At 35.6% G+C, this 27014-nt stretch overlaps 1 protein-coding gene across 1 annotated transcript in view; it reads left to right on the top strand.

Moving 5' to 3' along the window:
* EYS (eyes shut homolog) overlaps positions 1-27014 on the top strand; it is a 702981-nt gene that overhangs the window by 40836 nt on the left and 635131 nt on the right. Inside the window, exons 3-6 of the mRNA XM_059842660.1 lie at positions 202-395; positions 2261-2388; positions 7526-7640; positions 21439-21598. Of these exons, the coding sequence (XP_059698643.1) occupies positions 202-395; positions 2261-2388; positions 7526-7640; positions 21439-21598 (597 nt within the window). The remainder of the gene's footprint in view (positions 1-201; positions 396-2260; positions 2389-7525; positions 7641-21438; positions 21599-27014) is intronic.

Below are 27014 nucleotides of genomic sequence, written 5' to 3' on the forward strand. Positions count from 1 at the left end.
TCCCAGGCAGTAATTGGAGCTTCACAGTGTAAGGACATTTAGAGACACACAAATAATAAAAGACTTTAAATCCCTCAACAACAACAACAACAAGAACAACAAAGAGAAATAATACAGAATCGTGACATAGTAAAAAAGTAGTGTCAAAGAGCATTCCAAGCATCACTCCAACACTGTATTTTTTATGTTTATATCTTTTAGGTCCATTTTGTGCAGAACATGGTGATCCTTGTGCCTCTCAGCCATGCCTGAATGGAGGTATATGCCAGTATAACCAGTCTGGATATGTTTGCAATTGCCCTTCTGGTTTTCTTGGTCACAGCTGTGAAATTGACATTAATGAATGTTCTTCAAGGCCATGTCAGAACAGAGGCACATGTATCGATTTGCCAAATGTAAGTATAAATGTTAGAGCTCCCTATTTGAACTGAGAATCATAGAATTACAGCATTGCATGATAGAATGATTTGGGCTAGAAGGAACATTTAAATATGATCTATTTCCAACACCTCTGCAGTGGGTCTTACCTGACCTCTTACCTAACCTCTTAGAGATCAGGTTGCTGGAAAATGCATCCAACCTGTCCTTGAGCACTTCAAGGGATGGGGCATTTACAACTTTCCTCCTATCTCACTAATTTAGTGAAAATGATGATGTGTGGGGTGATGTCAGAGGTCTCAAAGGAGTCAAGGTAAATGTTCTCAGTTGCTCTTCCCTTACCCATCAATGCAGTTACTAGATCTTTGAAAGACACCATTAGTCAGACATAATTTACCCTTTGTGAAGACATATTGTCTTTTTCTAATCACCTTGCTGTTATCCATATGCTTTGACATACCTTAAAGGAGGATCTGTTCCATGAAAGTGTCAAAACATTTCGCTCCAATGTAAATTTTGAAACTAGCTTTGCATGCTTCATGAAGAAAGATTTTCTCAATGTGTCCTGTTTATAATATTTTTATGATAAAAACCCCCAAACTCCCCATTTTATGTCAGTTGCGTGGTAATCATGTAAGGAACTACCTATGTTATTTTATTTTTTTTTCCTCTCCCTAATAAAATCATCTGACACAGACATGAAGCATCATCTTTATTGTGATCTTTATTTTATTGTCTAGTTCTTGCTTTTCATGTGGCATAATTTTTAAATTCCTTGCTTTTCTATTCCTTTTTCTTTTCATAAAATAGAATAAATTCATGCAGAACTCATGAAGTTTTAGTAATAGAGTCAAACCTAGTAGTATGTCAAAATAAACTGTTGATGTCCTTTCACTAGCATGTCTATTGCAAATAGCAGTGATTGTACAGGATCAAAACAGTGAAAGAAGAGTTCAAAAGCTTAGTTATCACATAGCAGCGACACATAGTCATAAACTGAGGGAAAAAGAGACATCTAAATTACTGAATAAATTGATAGATTTCTAAGTTATGTAACCTGTCTGAATATTTTGTCTGCTAGATATACTAACACAAGCCTTTCTGTGCAAAAGGCAAACAGTTGTAGTAGTAGCTTGTTTCACATGTATAGAAATGTCTCAGTGGGAGTTGAAGTTTCCTGATGATACCTTTAAGATCGGTTCTAAAAAAACACTTAAGCACTTCCAGTTTCATTAGGGGAACAAAGCCCTTTACTTTTTCCTTTACTTTCTGACTTCAAAAAACCTATGAAGAACATAGGAAAATATGGGTGGGACTGTCAGCCCTAAAAAATATTTTGCTTTGTAAAATACCTTACTTTTCTTAGTGTTCAAATTGGAGATTGCAGTAACTGACAGATGTCTTTAACTGTTAAAGAGAGGCATAGACTGTGCTTTATACTGAAGGTGAAAATGGACAGACACAATTTTTTTTCCTCCTCTAGTGATGGTTTGGCTATTGATGTACCTTGTGTACTGTTAGTGTTTAAGAGATGCAAACATTACATTGATACAAAATCAGAAATAAGGAAAATCCCCAAATTAATTATAAAACTCCTTCTTGATTCAGTTATGAGAAACTGTAGTTTTAAAACTGGTACATTTCAATCTAGCAAATTCAAGTATGATATAATCTTTGCTGGAAGGCCTGTTCTACTTGTCCTAAATTAAGTTTGTAACCTATCTGAGACTAGAACTGTTCTGATTTTGTCGACTGCTTTGTATAATGGAAAGTTGTCATAGTTAGGATCTCTCTAGAAATGGATGTAAACACCATAAAGACTAAATTTTGTACTGTCTTGCATACAGCAAATATTTATTTCTTATTTCCCTTTCTTCTATAGGATGTGGCATGTGTCTGTATGCCAATATTTACTGGCAAGTTCTGTGAGAGAATACTGAATCCCTGTGAATTATTGCCTTGCCTAAATAATGCAACTTGTGTAGCTCAACAGCAAAACTATAACTGCCGGTAAGACTGGATATTAATTTATTTCAGTACTTTATTGGTTCACTAGATGGTATCACACAGATTGCAGAAAGAGAAGACATCATCGTTCACAGAGAACTCAGAAAACTATAAACTTCTGTTTAAAAATATATATATTTATCTTTTGTGCTTTACTCTGTTAGGCTTCTTGCAAACTCTGGGAGCGATACAAAAAGATTTAAAGCATTTAAGGGCTATAATTTTTTCCTTATTAATACTTTTTAAGAAATATATAAATTTTGAAACACTGATGACAACTGAGACAGTTATACTACATGTGTCACTCCCTTTCAGGGTACATGAAATTTATTTTGTTTCTGAAAAGATAGGGGAACCTATTTAATTTATAGCTCACAGACACACATTAGTAGACTTTAAATTGATCATTCAAGCAGCATGTGAAAAACTGTTTAATTCAGAAAAAACACACTAAAAATTAATCACTGGAAAGTACCTGAAGTGACCCAATTTATAATTTAATTTCATTTTAAAATAGATTTTTAGACTTTTTTTTTTCTTATGCCAGTAAGGAGTACAATTCATCCTGTTTCTCTTTGTTTGGCTTTTTTCTTGCTATCTGAGTAAATTCTGATAAGCATTACTGAAGTAAACATTTTTCAAATTTTAGGATATTCATAAAAGCAGAAAATTGAAAGCTGTGATATAAAAAAGCCTGACAACATATTATGATTGAATTTAGAAACTTCAAAAAAATATACAAGTATTGAACACAGAGTTACAGTACATCAGTAGAGATTGAATTGAGAAGACTTGAAATAAAAAAAAAGTAGAAATGTTTATACTTTTCCCAAAGAAGAAAATCCAAATAATTTCATTCTTATTCACTCCTAAATACAGATATACGTACAAACACACATATGCAAGCTCATACAGCTTTAGATCTTCCCATATAGATATGTGAAGCACAGAACGAGAGTGATCATTCATTTTCCAATTCTGTAAACTGGGATATAAACTAATAATTTATTATCATTATATAGCCAGTCTTTCCCACAATATGTGTATATTAGGATGGAAATGTGTTGAAGTTTACATTTAAAAGTATGCATAACATGAACAATTAATATCCAGATGTACATTGCCTTTATTAACAGAAACCAAACAAAAAAAAAAAGAAGCCATAAAAAATTATCCTGGCCCTGTTCTTGATATTAAATAGTTTATAATTCTACAAAATGTTTGTAGAAATGGTCTGTACCAGGAACCACATTGTACCATAGGAACTGTTTAATAAAAATGTCTATGGGAAAACATTGTGGTTGAATTATCTTTCCTTTGATAATATTATGTGAGAATAAGCATGGAAGTCATTATTTAGATCAATATAACAGAACATAAAGATGGGCAATTAGGAACCCATTTCACATTGGGGTGGGTAATAAGCTCATTAACACTAAGAATGTTCTAGAAGGGGAGCTGAAAACCTAGAAAGAACACTGTGAATAGTGTTCAATCCCCATAGTCAACCCTAGCAACCAATTTGCCCACCAGACATTCTTGATGGAGGAAGAGAACTCCAGAAAGTGACTAAAATCTTACACAGAGAAATATCCAGAACAGGTGACTTGACACATCTTACACATGTTCACAGTTTTCTTTGTCCAAAGGTAGAATCACAGAATGTTAGAACATAATAAATTTACTATACTGTCAGAGACTCATAGAACAGCCCAAGTTGAAAGAGAGCTTGAAGTAACTTCTGGTCCAGGGAGTTTAGATGAGATTATCTAGTACCCTGTCCAATTGCTTGTTGAAAATCTCCAGTATTCTGCTTTAGCTTTGCCATTCAGTCCCCAAAGCCTTCAATTATTGATTGTAATAGTTTTTAATTTTTTTAAATAAATTTAAAATACTGTTATCTTTTTTTTGTGAAGTTAAAATTAGTTTTCCACCACTTGACCTGAAATAGCTAATATAAGTATTTATGCCTCTGTACTTGAAAGGAGGCATTTAGGTGTGAAAGCATTTTGAAGTATGAATTACATATTTTTCACAAGGAGATCACATTCAGTAGTTTTATTTGTGAGAGCTGCAATCTTGCCAGAGTGCTGAAATGCAAAGGAGGTGTTGACAGGTAGAGAAGTCCAACAGTAAGCAGGCTTCACTGTTTTAAGAATTCAAAATTTTCTTTTTAAATTCATATTCTGCATTAGCTACTTGACTAACAGAGGATTTCAGGAGACATATAGGAGCAGTGATTAGACTGCTTCAGTTTTCTAAACTCACAGGCTTGGACACTTTCTGCTTGTGATTCATGTTTTAATTCACTTCACCCAAAGGAAACCTGCTATTAATTATGTTGCTTTAATTTGGGAGACTTGTAGCTGCTCATCAACATTTTAAGTGAAGATTTGATTCATTTTTGGTAATCATTGTCAAATACTGTATGTTATATCTCTGTCTAGTCACTCCACAATAAACTGCATGTTTTTCATACTACATTCAGTGTAATACTACATGTAATACTGCAACATGATCCCTTTCTATCATATCCCTTTTAACATCACAAATAAATGTAATGGTGTTTAGGTCAGATGCATGTACAAGTTAAAATAATTGCTGAATTGAACTTTTTACTTCATTACTTTCTATTTTGCTTCCCCCTATGCTATGTTCTCCTTATGCCCAAACCCAAACTACATTCTTATATCCTACATAATCCCAGCTTCTTCTCAACATATCCTTCCTTCTTTGGAAAAGCAGTTGTTTTCCATTCCAAACATATAACGAAACAAGACCAATTTAATTTTCCCCACTTCAGTTTTGATGTATGACTATCTTGCATTCTAATTCCATCCTTTCAGTCTTGATATCACACACAACTTTGTGCTAAGAATCTAATAGTTGCATTTTTTCCTAAATGTCAAAATTCAAATAGGTAGTGAATGAGCATATCCATCAAAATTAACTATGATTGTTTGCTTTCTATCTCCTTCTATTATCCATGTACTTTATGATAATAAAAAGTCACAAAAAATATGAAAGGGTGTTCTGAGAAAATGTGTTCAGTTGGTGCTATCCTAGGAACTTTACTTTCAACTTTTTTTCCTGTTAGCTTACATTTCCCCTTCCTGGTATTAGCATGTTTATTTCAAAACAACAATAAAGAACCCAAAACCAGAAAAAAATGAGCAAATATAAAAATTAGAAGAAGCCACCTCTAAAATTGTCTTTCTAGATGATCTAATTAATGAAATAATCATAGATTGAAGCAAAAAATCTAGGAACTCTTTCACTTCAGATCATTAAAAACAAATCAGTAAAACAAAAGTAATTGAGTTTCTCTGACTTGGTTTTAGATGTTATTTAAAAATTATAATAAAATAGACAAAATATTTTTATTATTATTTTACATTCCTTTCATATGTAAATTTTATTACAAAAAATTCCTTTTAACTACAATACATGAACTTTGTCAAGAATAGACTTTGCAAGAAGTTTGAAGTGAAGTACTTGAAATGGCAGAAATATGATTGCATGTAGCATCTTTTTCAAGAGGAAGGTGAGGATTAAGTAGTGCATTGCAACTTGCTTGGAGTGTTCTTATGTGGTTGTGACTATACCAGCCTCAAAGCATATAACCATTTACAGAAGGTTTTTTCATATCTGGTTACCTCTGCCAAAATGGTCCTGTGCATGAATTGTGGTTGGTTTCCATGGATTTCTGATTAAATCTAACCAGTTTAACACTTAACTGAGGTTAATAAATGACTTAAGCATCTGGACATGCTAAATGTGTCTGTGCATTCCTTGGACTCAGAACCATACCCACAGATATACATCTTTAACTGATTTAGAAAGCAAGGTTAACTCAGTTGCTTTCTATTAAATGATGCTGCCCAAGAAGTTGCTGTGGAAAATATACCCCTTACTCTAGTATGCTGAGTAACTGTGAGAAGCTTCGTGAATTTTGAGAACAGGAATTAGATAGTTTTTTTTCTAAATTAGAAAACATAAGCAACACATCTGGATCTCATCTCTATTAGGAGCAAAAACGTACGAAAACCAGAAGTAATTCTGTATAGTCTTCATTCTTTCCAGCTTTTGAAATGAATAATTTGAAAAAAAACTACCTCTTAGAAACAGCTAAAGAAATTCCCATCTATTGGTTTGGGATTCTTTTGCAAAGACAAATTTTCAAGTACCTGGCCATTTCCTTTCTCTTCTTAAATCTTTTATTTTCATGATACCAGAAATGGCCTTTAGACAGGAGATCATGCTGTGCCTGTATGAACATAGTGAGAGTGTTTACAAGGATTATCTATCTACCAAGATATAAGTATTCAAATATTTTTCTACATGGTTCCATTATTGATTTTGAATAAGACTTCTTTACTATCCATTTGAATCTCATCTCTTTTATTCGTGTATATGAGATTTTTTTTTTTTAACACGGGAGGGCTACATCAGGAAAGGATCTTCTCCTACTAATAGTAAGTGCTGACATGAAGCAGAAGAAATTTCTGCAGTTCCTTTTACATTCATGAGTTATCCATCACTCCATTGACATCACGTGGAACTAACAAACAGTCACAAAAATTAAGTGCCAGTTTTTTTCTTTAAAGAAAATACTGAACTACAATTAAGCAAACATGTAAACAACTATGCATTGTTGTCTCTTGATTGTTATTTGCATAATTAAGCATGTCAATATTTACTATTTATACTACTCTTTATTCAGTAGCAATGACTGATGTTTATTTCTCACTTATCACATTTTCATTTTTATATTAAAACATCTCTCTGATGCTTAAATTGACCTGTCCTTTCTAATAGTTTTCCAAAATCTTGTCACCTTGTCAATAACTGTTTATTAAATATTACTTCATTCTGGATTTTTTTTTTCCTGGAAGATTCTATGAAATATTGGTGTGAAAATACTTTAATTAATGAAAGAAATTATTCATGAAAAAGAAAAATTATTCAAAATCATGCAAGGGATTTTTAATTTTTAGAAAACATATTCTGTTTATTTTAAATAACATAAGAGATTTGTTTTATTACTGCAAGAACATAATTTAATAGAATTATGGAACATAATTAAATACAATTAACTTTAAAAATGCAAGTTCTCTAAAATACACTGGTGTATTTGCAGCTGCATGCCAGGATTCACTGGAAAGAACTGTGAGGAAGTAATTGACTACTGCAGGCTGCTCAGCATCAACTGTCTGAATGAAGGATTGTGTCTTAATGTAATTGGAGGATTCACTGTAAGTAATTTAATACATGTTAAACTAATTCAGTGCTCCAAAGTATAAAAGCTTCAGAAAGCAAACTCGAAATGCATTCATTACTCTAAGAGATGAGAGAGGCACAATATTAAAGGTTTTATTTACTTTAATCGATAACACAAGGGCAATTCACTTGGGTAATATGGATTTTTTTTACTACTTTTCTACTGAGATCATGTTTAGTACTATATCAAGTAAGATAACTGCAGGGTATTTTTATAGTAAAATGAATATATAACTAATTGTGGTCCAGTGTCATTTACCACAAAGATGATAATCACAGCTGTGCTGCAGCCTTTAAATATACATTGCTTGAATTAAGAGCATCTGTTGCATTATTTTAACTAGAATCAAATTACTTATTTACACATAAACATGTTTAAAATGAATACAAGCTTAAAATTTTGATGATGAAACTGTAGTGTGGCGACATTCATTCCAACTGTCAGTTTGGGAAAAAAATATTACATTGGCTTGTTTTAACTCTCTAAATTGCCTCTGAAGATGTTAAACACGATGTAGAATCTGATCCTTGTCCTTGTTAAACTCCATATGGTTGGTGATTGCGTGGCTCTCTTATTTGTCAAAGTGTCTCTGTAGGGCCTCTCTGTCTTTGAGGGAGTTTAAAGCTCCTCCCAGTTTAGTGTCACCAGCAAACTTTTTTTGTTTTCCTTTACAAAGGAAAACAATAGAAGTCCAAGCTCTTTGTCCAAGTCATTTATGAAAATGCTGAAGAGCACAGGACTGGGGATGGAGCCCTGTGGAACCCCACTAGTGAGAGGTCACCAGACTGGTGTCACGCCATTCTTCAGAACCCTTTGTGCCTGACCTGTGAGCCAGTTGCCACCTATCATGTAACCTGGTTATTATTATTTTGTCCAGGAGGATCCTGTGAGAGGCAGTATCGACAGCATTGCTGGAAAGATTGCATTCACTCACTTTCCTAGATAAACTAAGTGGGTTTCCTTTCATAGAAGGAAATAAGGTTTGACAGGCAGGAAGCTTGTGCTGGCTGTTATCTATGACTGAGACACTCCAGGTGCTTTTGGATACTTCTCAGAATAATATTGTCCATGGTTTTACAAGCCCTGTGTGACAGGCCTGTAGTTTCTGGGGTCTCCTTCTCCTGTGTATGTGAATGACCACAGAGAATGGTAGAGTAGTTAATAATACACAAATATGACAAATATTTCCAGGTGGACTGCACTACTTTAAGAAAACATGTGTTCTATGAGGGGCAAATTCAATGCTGTATGCATAGAAAAAAGAATGTGAATTAACCAGTACTGAGTGCTCTTGATAGTCAGGGACAAAGAAGGCAACTTTTAGCTCAAAGTGAATTTTAAAATGTGACACCACGCTATTGATGAAGACAGAAAGACAATTCCTGTTGTCAAAAATAAGTACTTGTATATATAGAAGCTTTTTTCAGTAGTCATACTTCTTTGTCAGTGAAGGCTCATCATAGGCTGCTATATCATCTAAACTGCTTTAAAAGTTTACAAATGAGAAAAACACTATTAAAAATTAGGTTTATGAAATAAAATAATGAAACAATTTAAAATTATATTCTCAAAAGTACATACAGATTTGCAATCTTAAAACAGTCTGTGTTCTACCAGTTTTTCTCAGAAGAAAAAGGAACAATTTTATTTAAAATATTCAACTGTTGGTACCAAAACTTTTGAAGACACATTAGCAACAAAGGGATAAAAGTATTGTGCATGGTTCTGAGCAGCTGCTTCTTCTACGTACTATTGATCATAGCAGGAACATTTTCAAAGGCTTTTTAGGTAATATGGTCCAATGCTGTGTTTCAGCAGTTACCCATCAGATCGGTGCCAGGTCACATCTGTCCTGTCCTTGTGAATAACTTCACCAGACATTAAATTTCATGAGGATCTACAACTGTGGAATCCAAACCCCATAATTCCCACAGAAGGCTGAAGGCCTTATTGTGGATTGCTTCTAGTAGTAAATGCAGCACACACATTTCACTGTTATGAAGGGGTTAGGAAAAGGATTATATCTTCCAAAGTTGCCATGAATGGTGAAAACATAAATCCCCCCATTTTCTTTGGGCTCTGAAGAAGATCAAAGATATAATGTTCACCTTGTTGGTTTCTAAAGCACAAAAAGACAACACTGCAGCTTTGACTCAGTTTGAGAAATATGGTTATCATTTGGACGTATAATTTTAACAGGTGACAAACGCAAGTCTTGAACATGAACAGATCTCCCTCTCTCAAAAGTACTGATACTGAAAATTCTATTACTTACTACTGATTTATCAATTATTGCAAGAAGTCTGCTGTTGAATTTCTCCTGATTTGCAGCTGCAATGTTGGAACTGCTTCTAAGAGTAAATACAGTAATTGTAAAAGTTCTAAACAAAATGTAATCTAGCAATTTCTTTTTTTTATATCCATACCATAAGAAAGTTTTTAATTAATGTACTGGTTTGTCAATTTTATAATAAATAACTCCATCTACTTAGAAGACAGGGGGCACTGTATTTAGAAAAGAAATAAATTAAAACAGTTTGAGCATAAATCATACAATTACTGATGTATGAACCAATTTAAGATTTCAGCAGATTTTTATTTAATAAAACTATTTGACTACATTATTTTGGCAATACGATAACCTGCTTCTTAAAAATATTTTTAAACCTCTGCCCACAGATACACTTTTCAATAGATTTTTCTGTTCTCATTGCAACTTTTCTTTTTCTTAAACAGAATTTATAAGTGAAAAGTCAGTGTTCTTGTTTTGCAGCTGATAGTATTTTCTCATTGCTTTAAATCTGTCTTAAACAATTTATGGCTGTAGGTATCTGTTTTTCTTATCTTTACCTGAAGACAGGGAAAATATGAGCAATGCCCAAAAGGCAAATGGTAGAGAAAAAAGAGCTGTTGTTTGTTTCATGTTAATCATCCTGCTGCCAGACGCTAACCACCTCAGGGCATGGAATGGTTAGAGTAGGGTTCACCCAGTGATTTAGAATGGCTCCAGTAAAGCCTCTGGCACACGACTGGGCAGTGAAAGCTGATAAAGAGAGTACACAAACAAGAAATCACTTGTGGATGTAAAGCTTTCCTCTAGGTCCCAAGGGTGGATCAAGTACCTTATTATCTGTTTATCCACAGCAAGTAGTTTAGATCGTGGCAAAGAGTATAATCTCTCCTTAAGATCCCCTGTTTCTTTCTGAATCATTAGTATAAAACTGAAAAAAAAACCTCAAAACCAACCAAACAAAGTAAAAATACTGAAAAAAGGTATTAAATTAATCCAGTGCAAATTCTGAGGATAATAGAACTCTAGTTTACTAGAGTTTACAAGCATGGAAAAAAACCACAATTTTGAAAACATGGTAGTGGGAAAGTTTAGGTAAGAAAAACTGCCAAGTCTGTGGCATACTAGCTGTCTTTACTTTCCAGGGAGAAACCATTGATTTGCATAAAAGTGACAGAAATACAGATCAGTTATAATTACCTGTGGAGGGATAGAATGTAAGAAAATATAGTGGAGAAGATGGTCTCACACCTGAGGAGTTGCAGCTGTACTGATCACCAAAGATTAGGAACAGGCCTGCCCTTAATAGGCCACAGCTGTGTCCGAAAAGAAGGCAAATGCCACAAAAGATTGGGTTAGCTGTTTGAGGAAAGAATTGGAGTTTGTTGGCTGTGCTGTGGGGAGCTGCCCATGAGAAATCACCAAGAGGGTGTGGAACTTTTGCCATAAGAAGACAACAATTACCTACAGAAGTGCATTCGATGCACAAGAATGTGTAGTAACCACTGTAGCACCGCACTTTCTACCATTTGTGATCTGCCATAACCTTCCCATGGAAGGGCATGCAAATTAAAAATGCTTTCCACTTCTTGTAGAGTGCAAAAATACTCATTCATGGGTTTTTTTTGGTTTTTTTTTTTGTTTGTTTGTTTGGTTTTTTTTTTTGCCTAGCATCTTCTTACTATGCTACAAGCAACTATCTTTCAACTTATATGGTCTGCCTAGTGCATCAAAGCCTATTTTGTCAATATACCCTTCTCCCATCATCCTGACAAACCACTGATTCTTGCAAAGCTGTGTGCTTACAGCCAGCAAAGAAATTGAGTTATGTAGACACAAAAACCGAAGCTGAAAGATGAAGAGGAAGCATTGTCATTGTAAGGTCTATTTCTGTTTGCCAGCACTACATTCGAGACAAGGTCTAAACAAATTATGCATATTGTCTGAACAGCAGAGCTGTGTTGGCAAGCAAATGCACACCAGGGCAGCACTAAAGAAAGAGAAAACAATCTCTGTTATCATTCTGGGTTTTACTGTTGGCCATTCAAAGAGAATGTTTGAAATTTCTCTGAGAAGCTATACTGACACTTGCATGTGGAATTTTGTGTTGGAAAAATTGCCAATGGATGCCCTGGTACCTTCAGTAATAGCAACAGGAAATGCTGCTGATTTCTAACTAGTGTTCCTACAGTGCAGTGGAAGTAGATGGTGCTTTTAGGCGAAAGTGGAGCTCAGCAAAAAGGAGTAATAGTTTTAACTTTTACAAGTAATTTGCCTGGATAACACTGATTAATGATAACAGGTGCATTCCTGTCAATTCCCTTCAGAAAATTGTTCCCCAGTCACCAGAATTTTGCTTTCTTATATGGACATATATTTAATAATGCTTATCTAATAGTATGATTTACTGTAAGAGGATACAAATTTTAATATAATAGAAAAGATTGGTATCTAAAATCTTACCCTGCAGATGGCTCTGTGGTTATTCATACTCTTTTGATCTTTCTCTCACATCCATATAATGGAGCCATAGCTTTTATGTTGGAACTTTATGGTGAATTTGAGACATTTCAACAACAAACTGTACACCAAGAGAATATATGGTTGATAAAGTAAAATTATGAATATACATTAATAGTCAGTAACACCATGGGTCACAATGTTGTAGTTGAAGATAAAAACTCCAGCAATAATGTACTGCCCAAAGACTACTGTGTTCTCTAGCAAAGCATGAGACTGTAAACTAACACAGAAAACAGTCCTCACCGATGTTAAATGTTCCTTCTGAGGCAATGTGGGAAGGAGGACAGAGGAGGGAACATCTCTTTCTCCTGTGATTTTTCCCCATGTCAAGCTGATGTGTGGCCCTTATTCAGCAGAACTTGTACAGAAAATGCAATCAGGCAGACAGACGTCCATGGTTCATCCCTTCCAGATGAGGTTTGCCTTTGTGGGTGCAGAACCAGGCCCATCACCCAGATGTCAGTCTGGGGATCAAATTGCTTCTTTGCAGAAGAGCAGTGCCAAGCCCCACAGACTTGCCTGAAAAACCTTTGTGGAAAATCTGCTGCTCAGGTCTTCTTGGTAAGCTCTTCCCTGAGGAGCCAATCTCAGTCCTAATGCTTTTTGGTAATGCTTTATCCCTAGAAGTCTGGCTGAATTTATAGCCCAAAATCAAAGCAGCTCTATGCAGAATTGGCAATAATCTGCAAAATGGACCTATGTCATACTGCTTACATCCCACAGCCCCAGGAAGGTGTCTAGATACACAGCTTGTGGTAACTGGGAGTGGAGCTGCAGCCGAGCCCCATCCGCAGTGGGCACAGCTGTGAGAAGCAGGTGAGCAGCACTGACAGCAGTGAGCCATGGAGTGCCCAGGGGCACTGACCAACCACCAAATGGAACAGAGGGCACACAGGTGCAGTGCATGAACATGAGGGGTATAAAAGGTTGGGCTAAAGAACAAAAGAAGCAGCTCCTTGCAGCTTTCAGGTGTTACACTGTATGGGTGAATGCTTGAGGTCTTCTGATGTGGTGTGGTGTTACTCCGTGCGGGCAAATGCTTAAAACTTTCTGGAAATTTATGGTGATATTTTGTGTATGATGGCTGCCTTGACTGTGGCATGTGCTGTGGCATATGTAGTGACAGGCCTCCAGCTTATTCTTAGAAAAACTACTTGTATTTATTGCACGAGAGGACAAATAACTTCTAGATCACATATCCAGAACTAAAAGGCAATATAGCTGAAACAAAACATTACCTTGTTTAAAAAATTCAGTTCTTTGAGAAAAATGCACTGGAGCTTTTTTAAAGCCCTCTGTACTGCATCTATCAGTGTTTGTTTTCTGAGTAAAAAAAAAGCCATAAAGAAATGAACATTTAATATATTTGGTGTATTATATATTAAAGCAGTTGGTTAGAGTGATAAAATGATTATGAATATTTATAAGAGATCTACAACCAATGCTAGAAGCAAAGAAAATTGGCACTGCAAAGTCTACTGCTCTCAGATGGGTTTTTATACTTATGCACAACATATCAAATAGATTATTGTCATTTTCCTTTAAAAAAAAATCTACAGTCTCTCCTACTGTTTCTCCCCATGGACCATATGAGAACATTATAGTTTCATCTCTGTGAATCCACTTTGCCACTATCATTAATTCTATTGATGTCTCTCCTGTGTTTGTCCTTCCAGCTGAGTGTTCAAAACAGCAGTAGTTCAAAGTCAGATACTTCCATTAGGGGCTAGTTTTACACAAGTTAATTAGTCAATTTTCTTTCACACAGTAGCAGTAATTCTACAGAAGAGTTCACATAAATTTTAAAATGTCCTAAACAGTTTTTTCCTTCTTTAGTGTTTAATTTGGACTTTATAAAAATTAATTTTCCTGCTTTTCTTATTCTATTGAAATAAACACCATCAAAGCACCCCAGGTGCATTTTATATGTGCTGCTAATTATCTCTGAGCTGTACAGAAGTTAATAAACAGTAGAAATCTTCATGTAATAAACTAAATGTCCTTCTTTTAAAGAGAAAATTTAAATGAAAAATATTTAATTAAAACTGATCATCTAATCATTTCAGATATTTTTGTACAAAGGATCTGAATGTACACAGTAGAAGAGCATATAATTAAATGTAAAAGGACAGCAAAACACACCAGATATAACCAACAGAAATGTTCTGGTTTATTTTTAAATGCAATCTCTGAGAAGTTAAAATCAAGCCTGTGCTCAAGTTTAAACCAATTTTCAAAGGTACAGAAATTCCCCAAATTTCTTCTTCACTGACTTCCCTATCTAATAAGGAGCTGGCCCCTTGAGATAAGGAAAATGTTTGTAGAAAGAGTCCATAAAATTTCACTCAGCCAACTCAGCACTATACATTTCTGAAGCACATAACTTATAATCATTTTTTGCCTGTTTATTAAAGCCAGTAAGATCAGACACACATTCTCCATGTGCTGTATATATTTTCTGGTGTCCTTGGCAGTTTCTGACATTGTACAATAAATTTCTAGTTTGAGATTCTTGGTGATTATTTTTCATTCTTCACTATTTGCCCTTTTTGTCATCTACTACCAAAAGCTCAAAAATGCACATTCTTAATTTGCCTTTTTAAGTTATAATTAAATACTAATAAAATTTCATTATTTTATGAAATCATATATAAAGAGATGGCACCTGCTCAAACAACACAAAACATAACTTCATCTTCCTACCTTCCATATGAGATGTACATGGTTAGAATTCTAGGTTCTGTTTTACCCATATGTTTACTTGAGAAATGAGAGAATACAATCTTTCTTAAAATTAATTAATTCAAGTTATGACATATTTCTTCTGAGACTCCTAATTGCTTTACCTGGAATCAGGGTTTCATATGAAGGAGCATGTCATATCAGAGATCATAGTATCATAGGATGGCTTGGGTTTGAAGTGACCTACAGAGGTCATTTAGTCCAAATCCCCATCAATGAGCAGGGACATCTTCCACTATGTCAAATTATTCAGAGTCCCATTCAACCTGACCTTCAATGTTTCCAGAGATGAGGCATCTGCCACATCTCAGGTCAACTTATTCCAACTTATTCCTCCTATCTAAACTGAATCTAGTCTCTTTTATTTTACAAACATTATCCCTTCTATTTCCTTATAGCCGGCTAAAAACTTTGTCCCCATCCTTCTTATAAGCCCTTGTCATGTGAAAAGGGGAGATTTCCTCCACCCTTAGTGTGGGGAGATTACTTAGCCCTCAGTGTTTAATTTGTCTGTCAGCACCCCAGGAAAGCCAAGACCCTTGTGTCCAGTCTGTCTGCTGGTGTCCCATTATGGTAATCCTTCACTGAGCAGTCCTGCTAGATCAGAGAAGGGCTTATCTGACTCATTCAGGGACACACACCAACAGCATGAGGGAGACCCTTCAGTAGGTCTTCCCACCTTCTGATTCCTTACTGGGTCTTCCACTGTGTTGAGTATGTTGCCTTTTGCTGGCAACTGCCAGAGACTGTTAAGGACTCACACCAACAGTTCACAGAACAACATTCCTTATTAATATAAAATTGTGAAGGGTTAAGTTTCAAGGATTGTCAGTGGTAATATCTGACTGCAAAAACATGTTCAAAGCAATACACAGAAAAGGTAAGATCCCAAATAAAAACATTCAGCATGGACAGAGGAGAGTTGTTACCCAAAAGACGACTCTAGTGGGGAGAAGACAGGTTAAGCCTGTCAACTGATCTCAGCAGTGATGATAGAGTCTTCTCTAACTTTTCCCCCATTCTCTACTAACTTTTTACTATCTCTCTATGTTTAGGTGGACCTTGAGTAACTCTAGTCATACATACCTTTGTTACTGATTGGCATGAAATTCTCTCATTTCACTTTTAAAGATAGAGTCAGAAAAATAGCACATACGTTGTGGGGCAGGGTCATATGCTGGAGGGGGATAACTTTGGGATGGAGGTGTGGATTAATCTTACAATTAGGCTGTAATGAACCAAGTTCATCTGAGGAATGTGATTTTGCCAGAGTTGTTGGCTCAGCAGCAGGATATCTCCCCTGGCTGACAGGTACTGTGCAGTTTCTCAGCTGCAAAGCATCACTGAGTTCCCCTCCCTGCAAGGGTTTCAACAGCACCTGGCTGCGGTGTCTCCACTCTGCTCCACCCTCAATTCCACCCCCCTTAGAAGATGCCTGTAGTTCCAGATCATGTGAACTGGGAATTTTCATGAAATAGACTTTGAGCATGCCGACTGCGTTCCACCTAGGGAGAAATGATTGTGTTTTACCCTATAATTTCCATACCTATCTTTGGTTGGGATGTTGGTATAACTTCTCGGTTTCCTCTAATTTTACAGCCAGTCATCTTTCCACATTCCTCTTTAATGAAAGGTCACAGGAAGATCACCCCAGAATCTTTTTTTCTTCAGACTGAACAACCCAAATTCTCTTAGCCTGTCTTAGGAAAGCTGGTCCAGCCCTCTGTGGCCCTCATGCTGACCCACTCCCATAGATCAATGGCTTTGCTGTAATGAGGATCCCAGAGCTGGATGCAGCACTCCAGGTGGGATCTCATCAGAACATAGCAGAGGAACAGAATCACCTCCTTTGACATGCTGTTCACACTGTTTTTTATGCAGCCCAAGCACACATTGCTAGCTCATGTCTGGCTTTTCACCCACTGCCATCTCCAACCCTCTCTACTGAGCTGTTGTCAATCCCTTTCTCCTCAGCCCATGTTGGTACCAGGGGTGTCCCCAGCCAATGTACAGGACCTTGCATTTGGCCTTGTTGAACTTGGCATGGGTTCCCACGGACCCATACCTCAGGCTCGTTCAGGACCCTGGATGATGTCCCATACTTCAGGTGTGTCACCTGCAATGCTCAGCTTGGTGTTGTCTACAAATTTGACAGATATAGCAAGTTAGGACCAGTTAATTTTCTCTTTTAAGGTTTAAAATCACTTATGTGTCCTGGTGTATTGTAGGTTAATGATCAATATTTTAAAGATTTAAGATCTGTCAGTTCAAAAGAGGAAGTGAGTAAATATTCTCCCCAAATAAATCCCTCAATCCACAAAGAAGCTACACTTTTGTTGATTACAAGCTAAATTTCTTTATATATCTTGCATTTTTTTTTTCCAGTGTGAATGACTTCTAGAATTTCAGTAGGGAATGAACTTTACTTACAAAAAATGTAAGCAGATTTTTTTTTTTTTTTAAATTAAGCTAAGGATTTTGTTTTCTTCATTTAAAAAATTTTCAGAGTTCCATCAGTGCAGAAAAAAAAAAAAAGCTATTTATTTTTAAGCATTTACCCTAACAGCACTTTTGGAGTTCTTGAAGCCTTTTTGTCACAGACCAGTCACTCCAAATTATCAAAATTACCTGTAGAAATATTGGAAAATAGAAACACTACTAAGGATGTACACATAACTCAGATTATATTTATGGATTAGGGGGTAGCAGGGAGGGGTGGGCAAAGAAGAAAATCTGAGCATAGGAATAAACAACATAACAGAATTATGTAAGTTAAATCAAAAATTGAAATCACTCATTCGCAGTTTAATGCCTTTAATGCCTTATTTTGGTTTGATATGGAATTTTCTCCATGTACTTTTAAAAAGGGGCAAAGAAGTCTAGCCACATCTTCATTTTGCCAACTGTCTTACCAGGCAGCTGAAAACTGTGCAGAAAAAAAGAAAGGTTATGGTACCAGTATACCATAGAGATGATTACAATTAAGCTTAAAAAATTTGCTTAATGTTTGTGGAAAATGCTGGCTTAAGCATCCCTAAGACTCGTCCTTCAATTATCCTCAAAACGATTCAGGTCCTGAATGCTGTCTTGACAGCAATACCTTTCACTGCAGGTGCAGAAAAGTCACTTTTCTAGAGGAAAAGAAAATATAGTTTTCACAGCTAAAGTCACAATTCCATCTCTGAGAACATATTTTTTGAAGTTAATGTTAATCCACTAGAAATAGGGTTAGACTTCAGTGAGCTTATTTGAAATTCTTTTTTGCAGGATGGACTTAAGACATGTAAAGAAAGAAAATACTGGCTAAACAGTTTTTACCAATAAATGGTAATGTTTAGCCACTGAGTAGGTAAAAGGTTGAGTCTAGTCAAGGAGAATTTCCAAATGTGTCCTCATGAAAAACACTTATAAAAGAGAAACTATCTTATAAATCTGTATGAGTACAGTGGCAGGAAAAATAAGATCAAGGAAAATGTATGCCCCCTGCTGATTGAGGTGTATGACATTCAGTGTCTTTGCTTGGGTTTTTACTTACATGTGCTTTTAAATTTCCCAAGTCCCATGCCAGGTGGCAAATTTTAGAGGAATTAAATACCATTAGCTGAAGAGAAATGCCAAACCAGGACCACAGGCAATGAGGGTATTTATAAATGTTCAAAGGGCTTGACAAGATACATCCATGGAAGATGAGGGAGTGGGCCAATGTAACCAAATCATGATAAAGTGTAGGTAGCTTCATCTAATACTTGTTTGCATTAGTAAAAGCATATAGAGAGCAGGTCAAATTAAGTCATCAGTCCCTTTGCTCAGCACTTGTTAAGCTACCTGTGGAGTATTCTGTGAGGTGTAGAACTTCAACGTACAAAAAATAAGACTGACCAAATTGTAACAAGTCTAACAAAGAGCCATCAACATTGTGAAAACTTTGCAGCATATAAGGAAAGGCTGAAGGATCTTCGTTAAGCCTTGAAAACTGAGAGCTGAATGGGGACATAATTTTTTTTCTTCAGCTCCTTATTGGCTGATCATAAACAAGATGGAGCCAATTTTTTTTTTTCAGAAGTGCATGGCACTGGAGTGAGAGGCAACTGGCAGAATTTGCAACTTAGGAAATTATGGCTAGGTAGTAAAAAGAAATTTTTCGTAATGTCATGTGAGTGTACTTAAGAGCTTCAACAAGTTGCCCATAAAGGCTGTGGAATTGTCATCCTTGGAGATATTCAGACCTCAAGTAGACAAGATCCTGAGCAACCAGCTTGCATTTAAAATTTGACCTGTTCTGAGAAAGGAGTAGGACTCTATGATCTCCAAAGGCCTCTCAACCTAAATAATTCTGGAGTCCTATGAATGTACAATATATTGACATACAGGATAAATCATGTTTCGATAGGTTTGCCTGGGATAAGCTTTGTGAACTGACTAACAAACAAACAATAGATACAGTTACATAAAACATGCCATCCTGTTTTTACCTCGTATTACCTTTCCCCTAGTAGTGTCATATTTAATCAAACACATCATCAAGGACAAGGACAGTACATAGCAGTGAAAGGTGTTTGGAGATCGCGGGGAAGGAAATCAGGAAATGTCAGGGATGTGTACGGGCATTGTCACAACAGAGTGATGCAGGAATAAAAATGCAGAAAATACAAAGGAATATACAGCTGCTGGAGAACATTGTGTTCTTCCAGGCCTTGGAAGGCAAGTCACCCTAATTCTGTAGGCTATCACGCTCCTCTTATAGCTAGGTCACTTTGGAGATGGCAATCTGCTTTAGTTATCTGCTGTTTCAATCATTGAATGTAGAGATTCACAGTAAGGGATTCTTATCAGTGCAGTTCCCCTGAAGCCTTCACTTGACCACCTAAGCACTGTTCATTTTTACAAAATACATATGTCAGATAGGGAATCAGAGACCACTGTAAAGGGAATGTTTAAAAGACTGAGAGGTACAGCCAGTTTTAAACTTTAAAACAAACTTGAATGAATTAATTCACAAACAGCATACTTAATGCAAGTAGTTTTCAAGATTGTTAGGCATTGTCAGTACACCTACATATTGTTACTCTCTAACATCTACATGCTAAATTCTCTGTGATTACACAAGGCTGTGGAGTTGGTGTTGAAGAGTTAGTGCTGACAGCTGTGGTCCCTGGTGTTCCTTAACAACAAAGGTCAAGGTAATCTGTCTCATGAGCTCTTTGATGAGAGAAGTCATTACTAAATTGAGCTTGTCTTCTGTCTCCATCCTTTCTCTACAGATTTGATGGTTTGCAATATTTTATCTCCACACAAGCACTCTCCCACCCTTCAAAAAATGATGGTGTTCTCCTGGTACTACTTGCCTTGGGGCTTTTTACAGTAATTTTTTTCTGTAGTCAGCAATATATTCTGCCTATTTTTTGTGCCTTATGCTAATCTTGTTCTTTAGCAACTTTCTTTTCACTTGTGTGAGTCATTACAATGCATCTCTCTGTCTTTGGTGGTCACATGTACACATACTCATGTAAAATGTTTATATATTGTGAATCTGTTATACCATTCCTTAGTTCCTATCCCGTTAGTGTTCCGAAATACTTGCATGCTACTGTTGGCTATACTGTTTTATTGGCCTTGTAATGGGATTCAAGGCAAGCTATCAATTATATTTAATCAGAGCCCTTGTTTGACTTTCACAGGACTCTTTTGAGAAGCTAATATAAGTTTCAGCTCTCCCCCTTTCCTCTGAATTAGCAATTTTAATTTATTTTATTTAACAGGTAGAGACTGCATGTATAACAGAAACCCTGTACTATGTTTTCTGATTACTGGTTGGTGACAGTGTTTGTCTTGCAAGCTTTGATATCATTCACTACCCAATTTTTCCCTCATGTCTATCCTTTTAAAATCCTTTTTGAACACTCAGTTCTTCTGTTCCTGATGCTGTTTTTATCCCTTACCGCTAGTAATTATCTCACTATTTCTCCCAACTCATGTGTCCTTTTTCTCTCCCAGTTTTTCAACAGACATGGTAGATGAGTTTTGCCTCTCTTAACTGTTTTATCTTCTGCAAATACAGGCATGAGGAATAGTCTCATCTGGGTGCAACACTGCATTCTGCCACACTTTTACTCGGTCATAAAATACAAGACCCAAAGAAAATTCTACAAACTTTCACATTGCATTTTCATTTTGGGTTTTCTCTGTGTGTTTGTTTGTTTGTTTGTATGTTGTCTAGTGCCTCTGTGCACCTGGATGGACGGGAGAATTTTGCCAGTTTGCTGAAAATGCATGTTTAATTTACCCAAATAATTGTTCTGATGGAGCAACTTGCATTGATATGAGTCAACTGAGAGAACAACCTTTCTTTCAGTGTTTGTGTCCTCGAGATTTTACAGGTAAGGTGTATACGAATCATGTAGATACAAATCATTTAGTTACATTTCCTTTTTAATATTCAAATAGAAGTATGCTGGATTAAAAAAAAAAAAAAAGGAAAAAGAAGTATTTAGAGAGAAATCATACCTCTCTGCATTTTCTGCCCTCTGCTGTGATGCCTATAAAATCTGAATGGAATTTACAGGTTACTTTTGAATCTTCCAGTTAAGGTTGCAGTAATAATATTCCTAGAATAAACTTTAGCTCATGTTTAAGAGACTTAGCATATGTCTACATATAAAAGTTTTGCATGTGAGCTACATCCTGATGTCTAATTATAGTTCCTCGATATTTAATTAATGAGAGTAATGGGATTCAGGAAGTTTGTTAGTTTTTATCAGCCTGTATTTACTCAGATAACTTTACTCAGCTTTTGAGAGTTGAATTCCACCTTCTATTTAAATACCATAGTGAACCACCAGTGATTTATGAAATTTAATTTGGTGTGGGATTAACTGATTCATTTTACTTAACTAAAGCCTAGTCTTTGAGGTTCTCTGTATTGTCAGTAAATCAGTTTTTTAGAGGGGGATTATAACCACTGTGTCAGATATTTGTTAGTGAGTGACAACTTCTTCACCAATGTTTCTCCTTTAATTAGATACAAAAGAAGCCTAAAAAGGTAGCTTATATTAAACACACTGTTTTTTTTTAACTGGCAAAGAAAATAATTTCTGATTTTTTTCCTCCAGTTTTATCCTTTTAATAGAATCTCATTGAAGTTGGATTCTAAAATCCTTCCCTAATCTTTGTCTAGAGAGGGAACTGAAAGAGAAGATTCAAATGTGATTCACTGCAGGTTTAGATAATATTATGGAAAGAGACATTAACCACATGTACATCAATTTAAAGATAAGTGCCAGAAATATTAAGAGAACTTTAAAAATAACAATTTGACATATAAGAACAATGTTTATTACCCAACGAATTAAAATTAATTTTATCTAAAGAACTGGTGGCAATACACAGAGAAAACAGACTTTAAATCTGTTACCATTGAAAAAGAAATAATAGTTTAAAAACCCAGAGTTTATTTATTAACCTTTCTTTTCACTTCTACATTATCCCCTTTAGGGTTTTATTATTTCAATCTATGCTTGACTTTTTTCAACTGGTGTGACACCTATAATTATGAATTTGTGAATAAAAGTAATGTTTCATTACAATACTTCAAAGCTTTTGAGATAATTTAAGGTTTCTGGTGTACAATATGATCATGAAACAAAAGTTTAACAGGTTATAACAAATGGCAATAAATATATGCAATTAATAGAATTAAACATTGCCAAACTCTGAGTCACGGCTGAATTCAAGTGGAAACAACTTTGTTTTTCAAGGAAATCTTTCTGTGAGGCCAAGATCGTTTTTGTGTGAATTCTTATACTAAGGGGTTCTATATGTTGCAAAAGATTTTTTTTTTCACTTTTTCTGCTTTTTAATAGCCAGTTACTTCTTCAGTCTTGATCCATAAAAAAAAAATAACTTACACCTGTTTACTGTTTAATTTATGTATTTGGAAAGGGAAGGGAAATGTAGTAGCAATTTTGGTACATCTACTGGACTCTGAATTAAATGGTTTCTGCAACGAGAAAAGCTACTGTAATTTCACATCTATTGGTTCTTAATTGTGTTTTTAAATTATACACACTACAGCTGCAGCTTTTGCATTAGCATTCAAATCATGTTTGGAAAAAACATCTTACGGAACACAAAATATGACACGATGTAACATTCTCAGCTGTGAAAAGCAGAACTTTGATTCAAAATGTAATAAACCCACTTCAGATTTTCTACCATACTCTTTAACAAAACCTTGTAAAAACTTGATATATACACATGAAAATTTAAACTATATATTTTATTTCTGTTTATATGTAAAAAAATGTTGAGTCATTTACTCAGAAAGTAAATGTTAGGTTTAAATGCTCATAGAATAAAAGATTATAATATATAGTTATTTTTGTTGAATAGGTATCATTATTTTTGTGTTTTCAATTTCCTTCTACTGTTAGTTTCTTGTTTTCATTTTAATTTTTCTCATCTCTGAAAGTGGATAAAAACCTTTGAATCTACAACAGTGCTTGTAAGTAATATGTCTTAGGGCATTGAAATGATCCATATGAATAATTTCTCAAGTCCTGCACAGTAGACCAATTGTCCTTGAATAAACTTCCACTAATTTATTGCTATCTTTTCTTGTGTGTAGAGCAATCATATTGGCAGGAATTTATTTGGCATGTTAGACACTTCATTCTCACTTCACAGAAAAGCCTTTTAATTAAAATAATCTCACTACTGCTAAAATAAACTGAATCCCAATAAAACTCACCAACAAGTTAAAAGTACTAGTTCAATAGCATACTTTTTCCTTATCTTAAAACTTTTTAAAGCACTCATTAAGATTGCTCATAGATTTACCCACAATTTTTTTTTCTTTCATTGTTTTATTAAGACAGATCTTCTTATTTCCACAGGTATATGGGAAATGTTTATAAACACGCTTTGATGGAGATTGCCCTCTTGAACTGTGGAGGATACTTGAAACAGTGTTCTGTAGAGGGTGTCTCTGGTGCCAGAATTACTAATGTCCCAGAGAACGAGATATGGGATATAAGAGTTCCTATTTGTTTCAAAGTCTAGTTAAGGCAATGTTTATACTAGTGAACAAAAAAATTACATGGTCTAATTTTAATCCTTCTCTCTGGTCAAATGCACATTTTAAAATTCTTTTGTTCTCAAAGATACAGTGGTGACATATTTTAACCCTGGTTTGCAGTTAAGTATCGAAAATCTGGTTGTTCACTCTTCCCCAGTGAGGTGTTGGAAAAAATCAGAAGAACAAAAGGAAGAAAATTTGAGATAAAGATAAATCATTAGGTCAAGCAGAAGCTGTTCACATAGGGGAAGAAAAATAAGAAAGTCCTTCAGTACTTGCTGTTAGCAGGCAAGAGTTCAGCGATTTCTAGAATATTTGGAAAAGGCTTCTATTTCATGTCAAAGTACAGTTGCAATCTCTAAGTCTCAAAACTCAAATAGATAAAAAAGTAGTACTTTTTTCCCCACAGCTCTAATCCCTCTAGTAAAGGTGAGCAAGTAAAGGAATTTTTGAAGCATCATGGGAGGTGCCGATATCACAGGAGTATACTGGAATTATACATCAGTATCTGTCTCAGCAGCAGATGCTGCCACTTTAAGCTTTGTTCATTGCACTTGATAAGTTGTGATTGTCACTTCTGAAAGAGAAATGGTTAGGGCACATAGATCCCAAACATCAATGACCAGGTAGTGAAATAATGGAATAAAAGCAGTCACTTGTTAAGGAATGCTACAGGAATTCACTCAGAATACTTACATTCATAGGTGAATAAAAAGGAAACAGCTTGTTGCTTTTCAGAAGACTCAGTTTTTTATTAAAGAAGAACTTTTAGAGATAATGGACGTAAAGCAATATGAACAACCAAAGTACTTCTCATTTTAATCCTCCTCAGCAGATGCCTAGAAACCTTACCTGCTTTTAAAAATGCCTTTTAGGTGTGTCCATACGGCAGTAGTTAGGGTGAAAGGAAAAGGTTTTTAGCTAGCCTGTTCCTTAAAATTTGCTCGCAATGTAGGTCTCTCCCAATGCCAGTAAAATTCCAAGAAAAAACATGAGTTACACTGATTCTATAAGTCAGAAGGATAACATGGACTGAATTGAAAGGGACCCACAAAGGTCACCCTGCCCCAGTCCTGGCTCTGCACAGGACCACACCAAAAATCACAGCACATGTCTGAGAACATTTTACAAATACTTCTTGGGCGCTGTCAGGCTTGGTGCTTTGACCAGTTCCCTGGGGAGCATGTTGAAGTGCCCAACCACCTTTTGGGGGAAGAACCTTCTCCTGATATTCAACCTAAACCTTCCTCAACTGTACTTCATTTCATTTGCTTGAGTCACTGGTCACTACAGAGAAGAAATTGCTACCTGCCCTTCTCTTCTCCTCGTGTGGATGCTGAAAATCACATGGAGGTCTCCCCTCAGTCTCTTCTGAACAGACCAAGCAATCTCAGCTGCTTTTCATATGGTTTCCCTTCTAGGCCCTTTTACCTTATTGTGGCCCTTCTTTGGATGCTCTCCAATAGCTTTATATCCATCTCATATTGTGATGCCCAAAGCAAAAATTGCACCCAGGACTCAAGGCGATGCCTCACCAGAAAGTGTGTTGTAAGGACACCAATCTGTACTAGGACGTCTCACCTAAGATGATAAATTACATGAAAACACAACAGTTTCAGTCTAGGCATACGACAGTACTAAATGCAATGAAAGGACAGAGAAGTAAACAATGAAAAAATAAAAAGAACATTATCCATACTGGCATAATATTTAATTTGAAGAAGACAAACTCCTGGGCAATAAATGAGGGCTAGGGCTAATGTCTGATGTTGTAGCATACTTGTAGTTACTCCAAGCAGACTCTGATCTACAGTAGTTCAAGTCAAATTTTTTTTTCTCACATCTTAATTTCCACATAAAACACTAAAGCTATTGAAATTTTGTGCTGGAAATACTTGTATTATTTTGGCATGCAGCAATTGCATGAAAAGCCAAAAGACTATAAAAACATTCCACATGAAAATTCAAGGAGAAGTGTAATATCAGTATTTAAGTTCTGCCAGCTGTTAAAATTGAACAAAATGCTCCCAGTGCAGGTGGATATTTATGAATATGTTCATATTTCCTAATAGTTCAGTTTCTGGTTTAATTTGTTGTGCACAGTGTATTTTGCCCATTTGAGTAAGTAGGAATTTTGATGGAATTTTTGTTCATTAAGAATAGCTATGGTTAACTTAAAGATGCTGTTGTTTTTTTAAGAAACTTGGCTGTATTAAGGTCTGGATTTCTAAGCATATAATTAGTGAAGTTCTCAACTAAAAGACATGCACCCTTAAACTTGGCATATGGAATCCTTCCGGGAGCTACATCTGCTCATGTACTCCAAAAATGACTTTCACCCACCTCTCTTAACTTTGTATTTTTTAAGAGAAGTTCCAAGCTGCTTGACTTCCTGGGACTATTAGCTCAGAACTTTAACTAAAGAGGATTTTTACATAACTGACTGAATATTTTAAAAGTAACAAAGTTTCAGGGACATAGCAGGAGTGTTTCCTATTCACAATAAATTCCTGTGAAAGTCTGACCTCAAGTCCAGGTGCATGTTACACAGCCTACCATTTTATTCTCCTGCCTCCCACCTCCTACCAACCTACCATGCCTTATTTTATTAAGGTTTACCACTCAAAGATTTACCTGTCAAGGAATTAGGACTGTGCTGATTTGCTTTATTTTCTCTGGCTCTTCTGGGTTTACAGCTATTGATCTCTATCTTCTTCTTT

Source organism: Haemorhous mexicanus, chromosome 3 (assembly GCF_027477595.1).
Source record: "Haemorhous mexicanus isolate bHaeMex1 chromosome 3, bHaeMex1.pri, whole genome shotgun sequence".
Lineage (NCBI taxonomy): Eukaryota > Metazoa > Chordata > Aves > Passeriformes > Fringillidae > Haemorhous > Haemorhous mexicanus.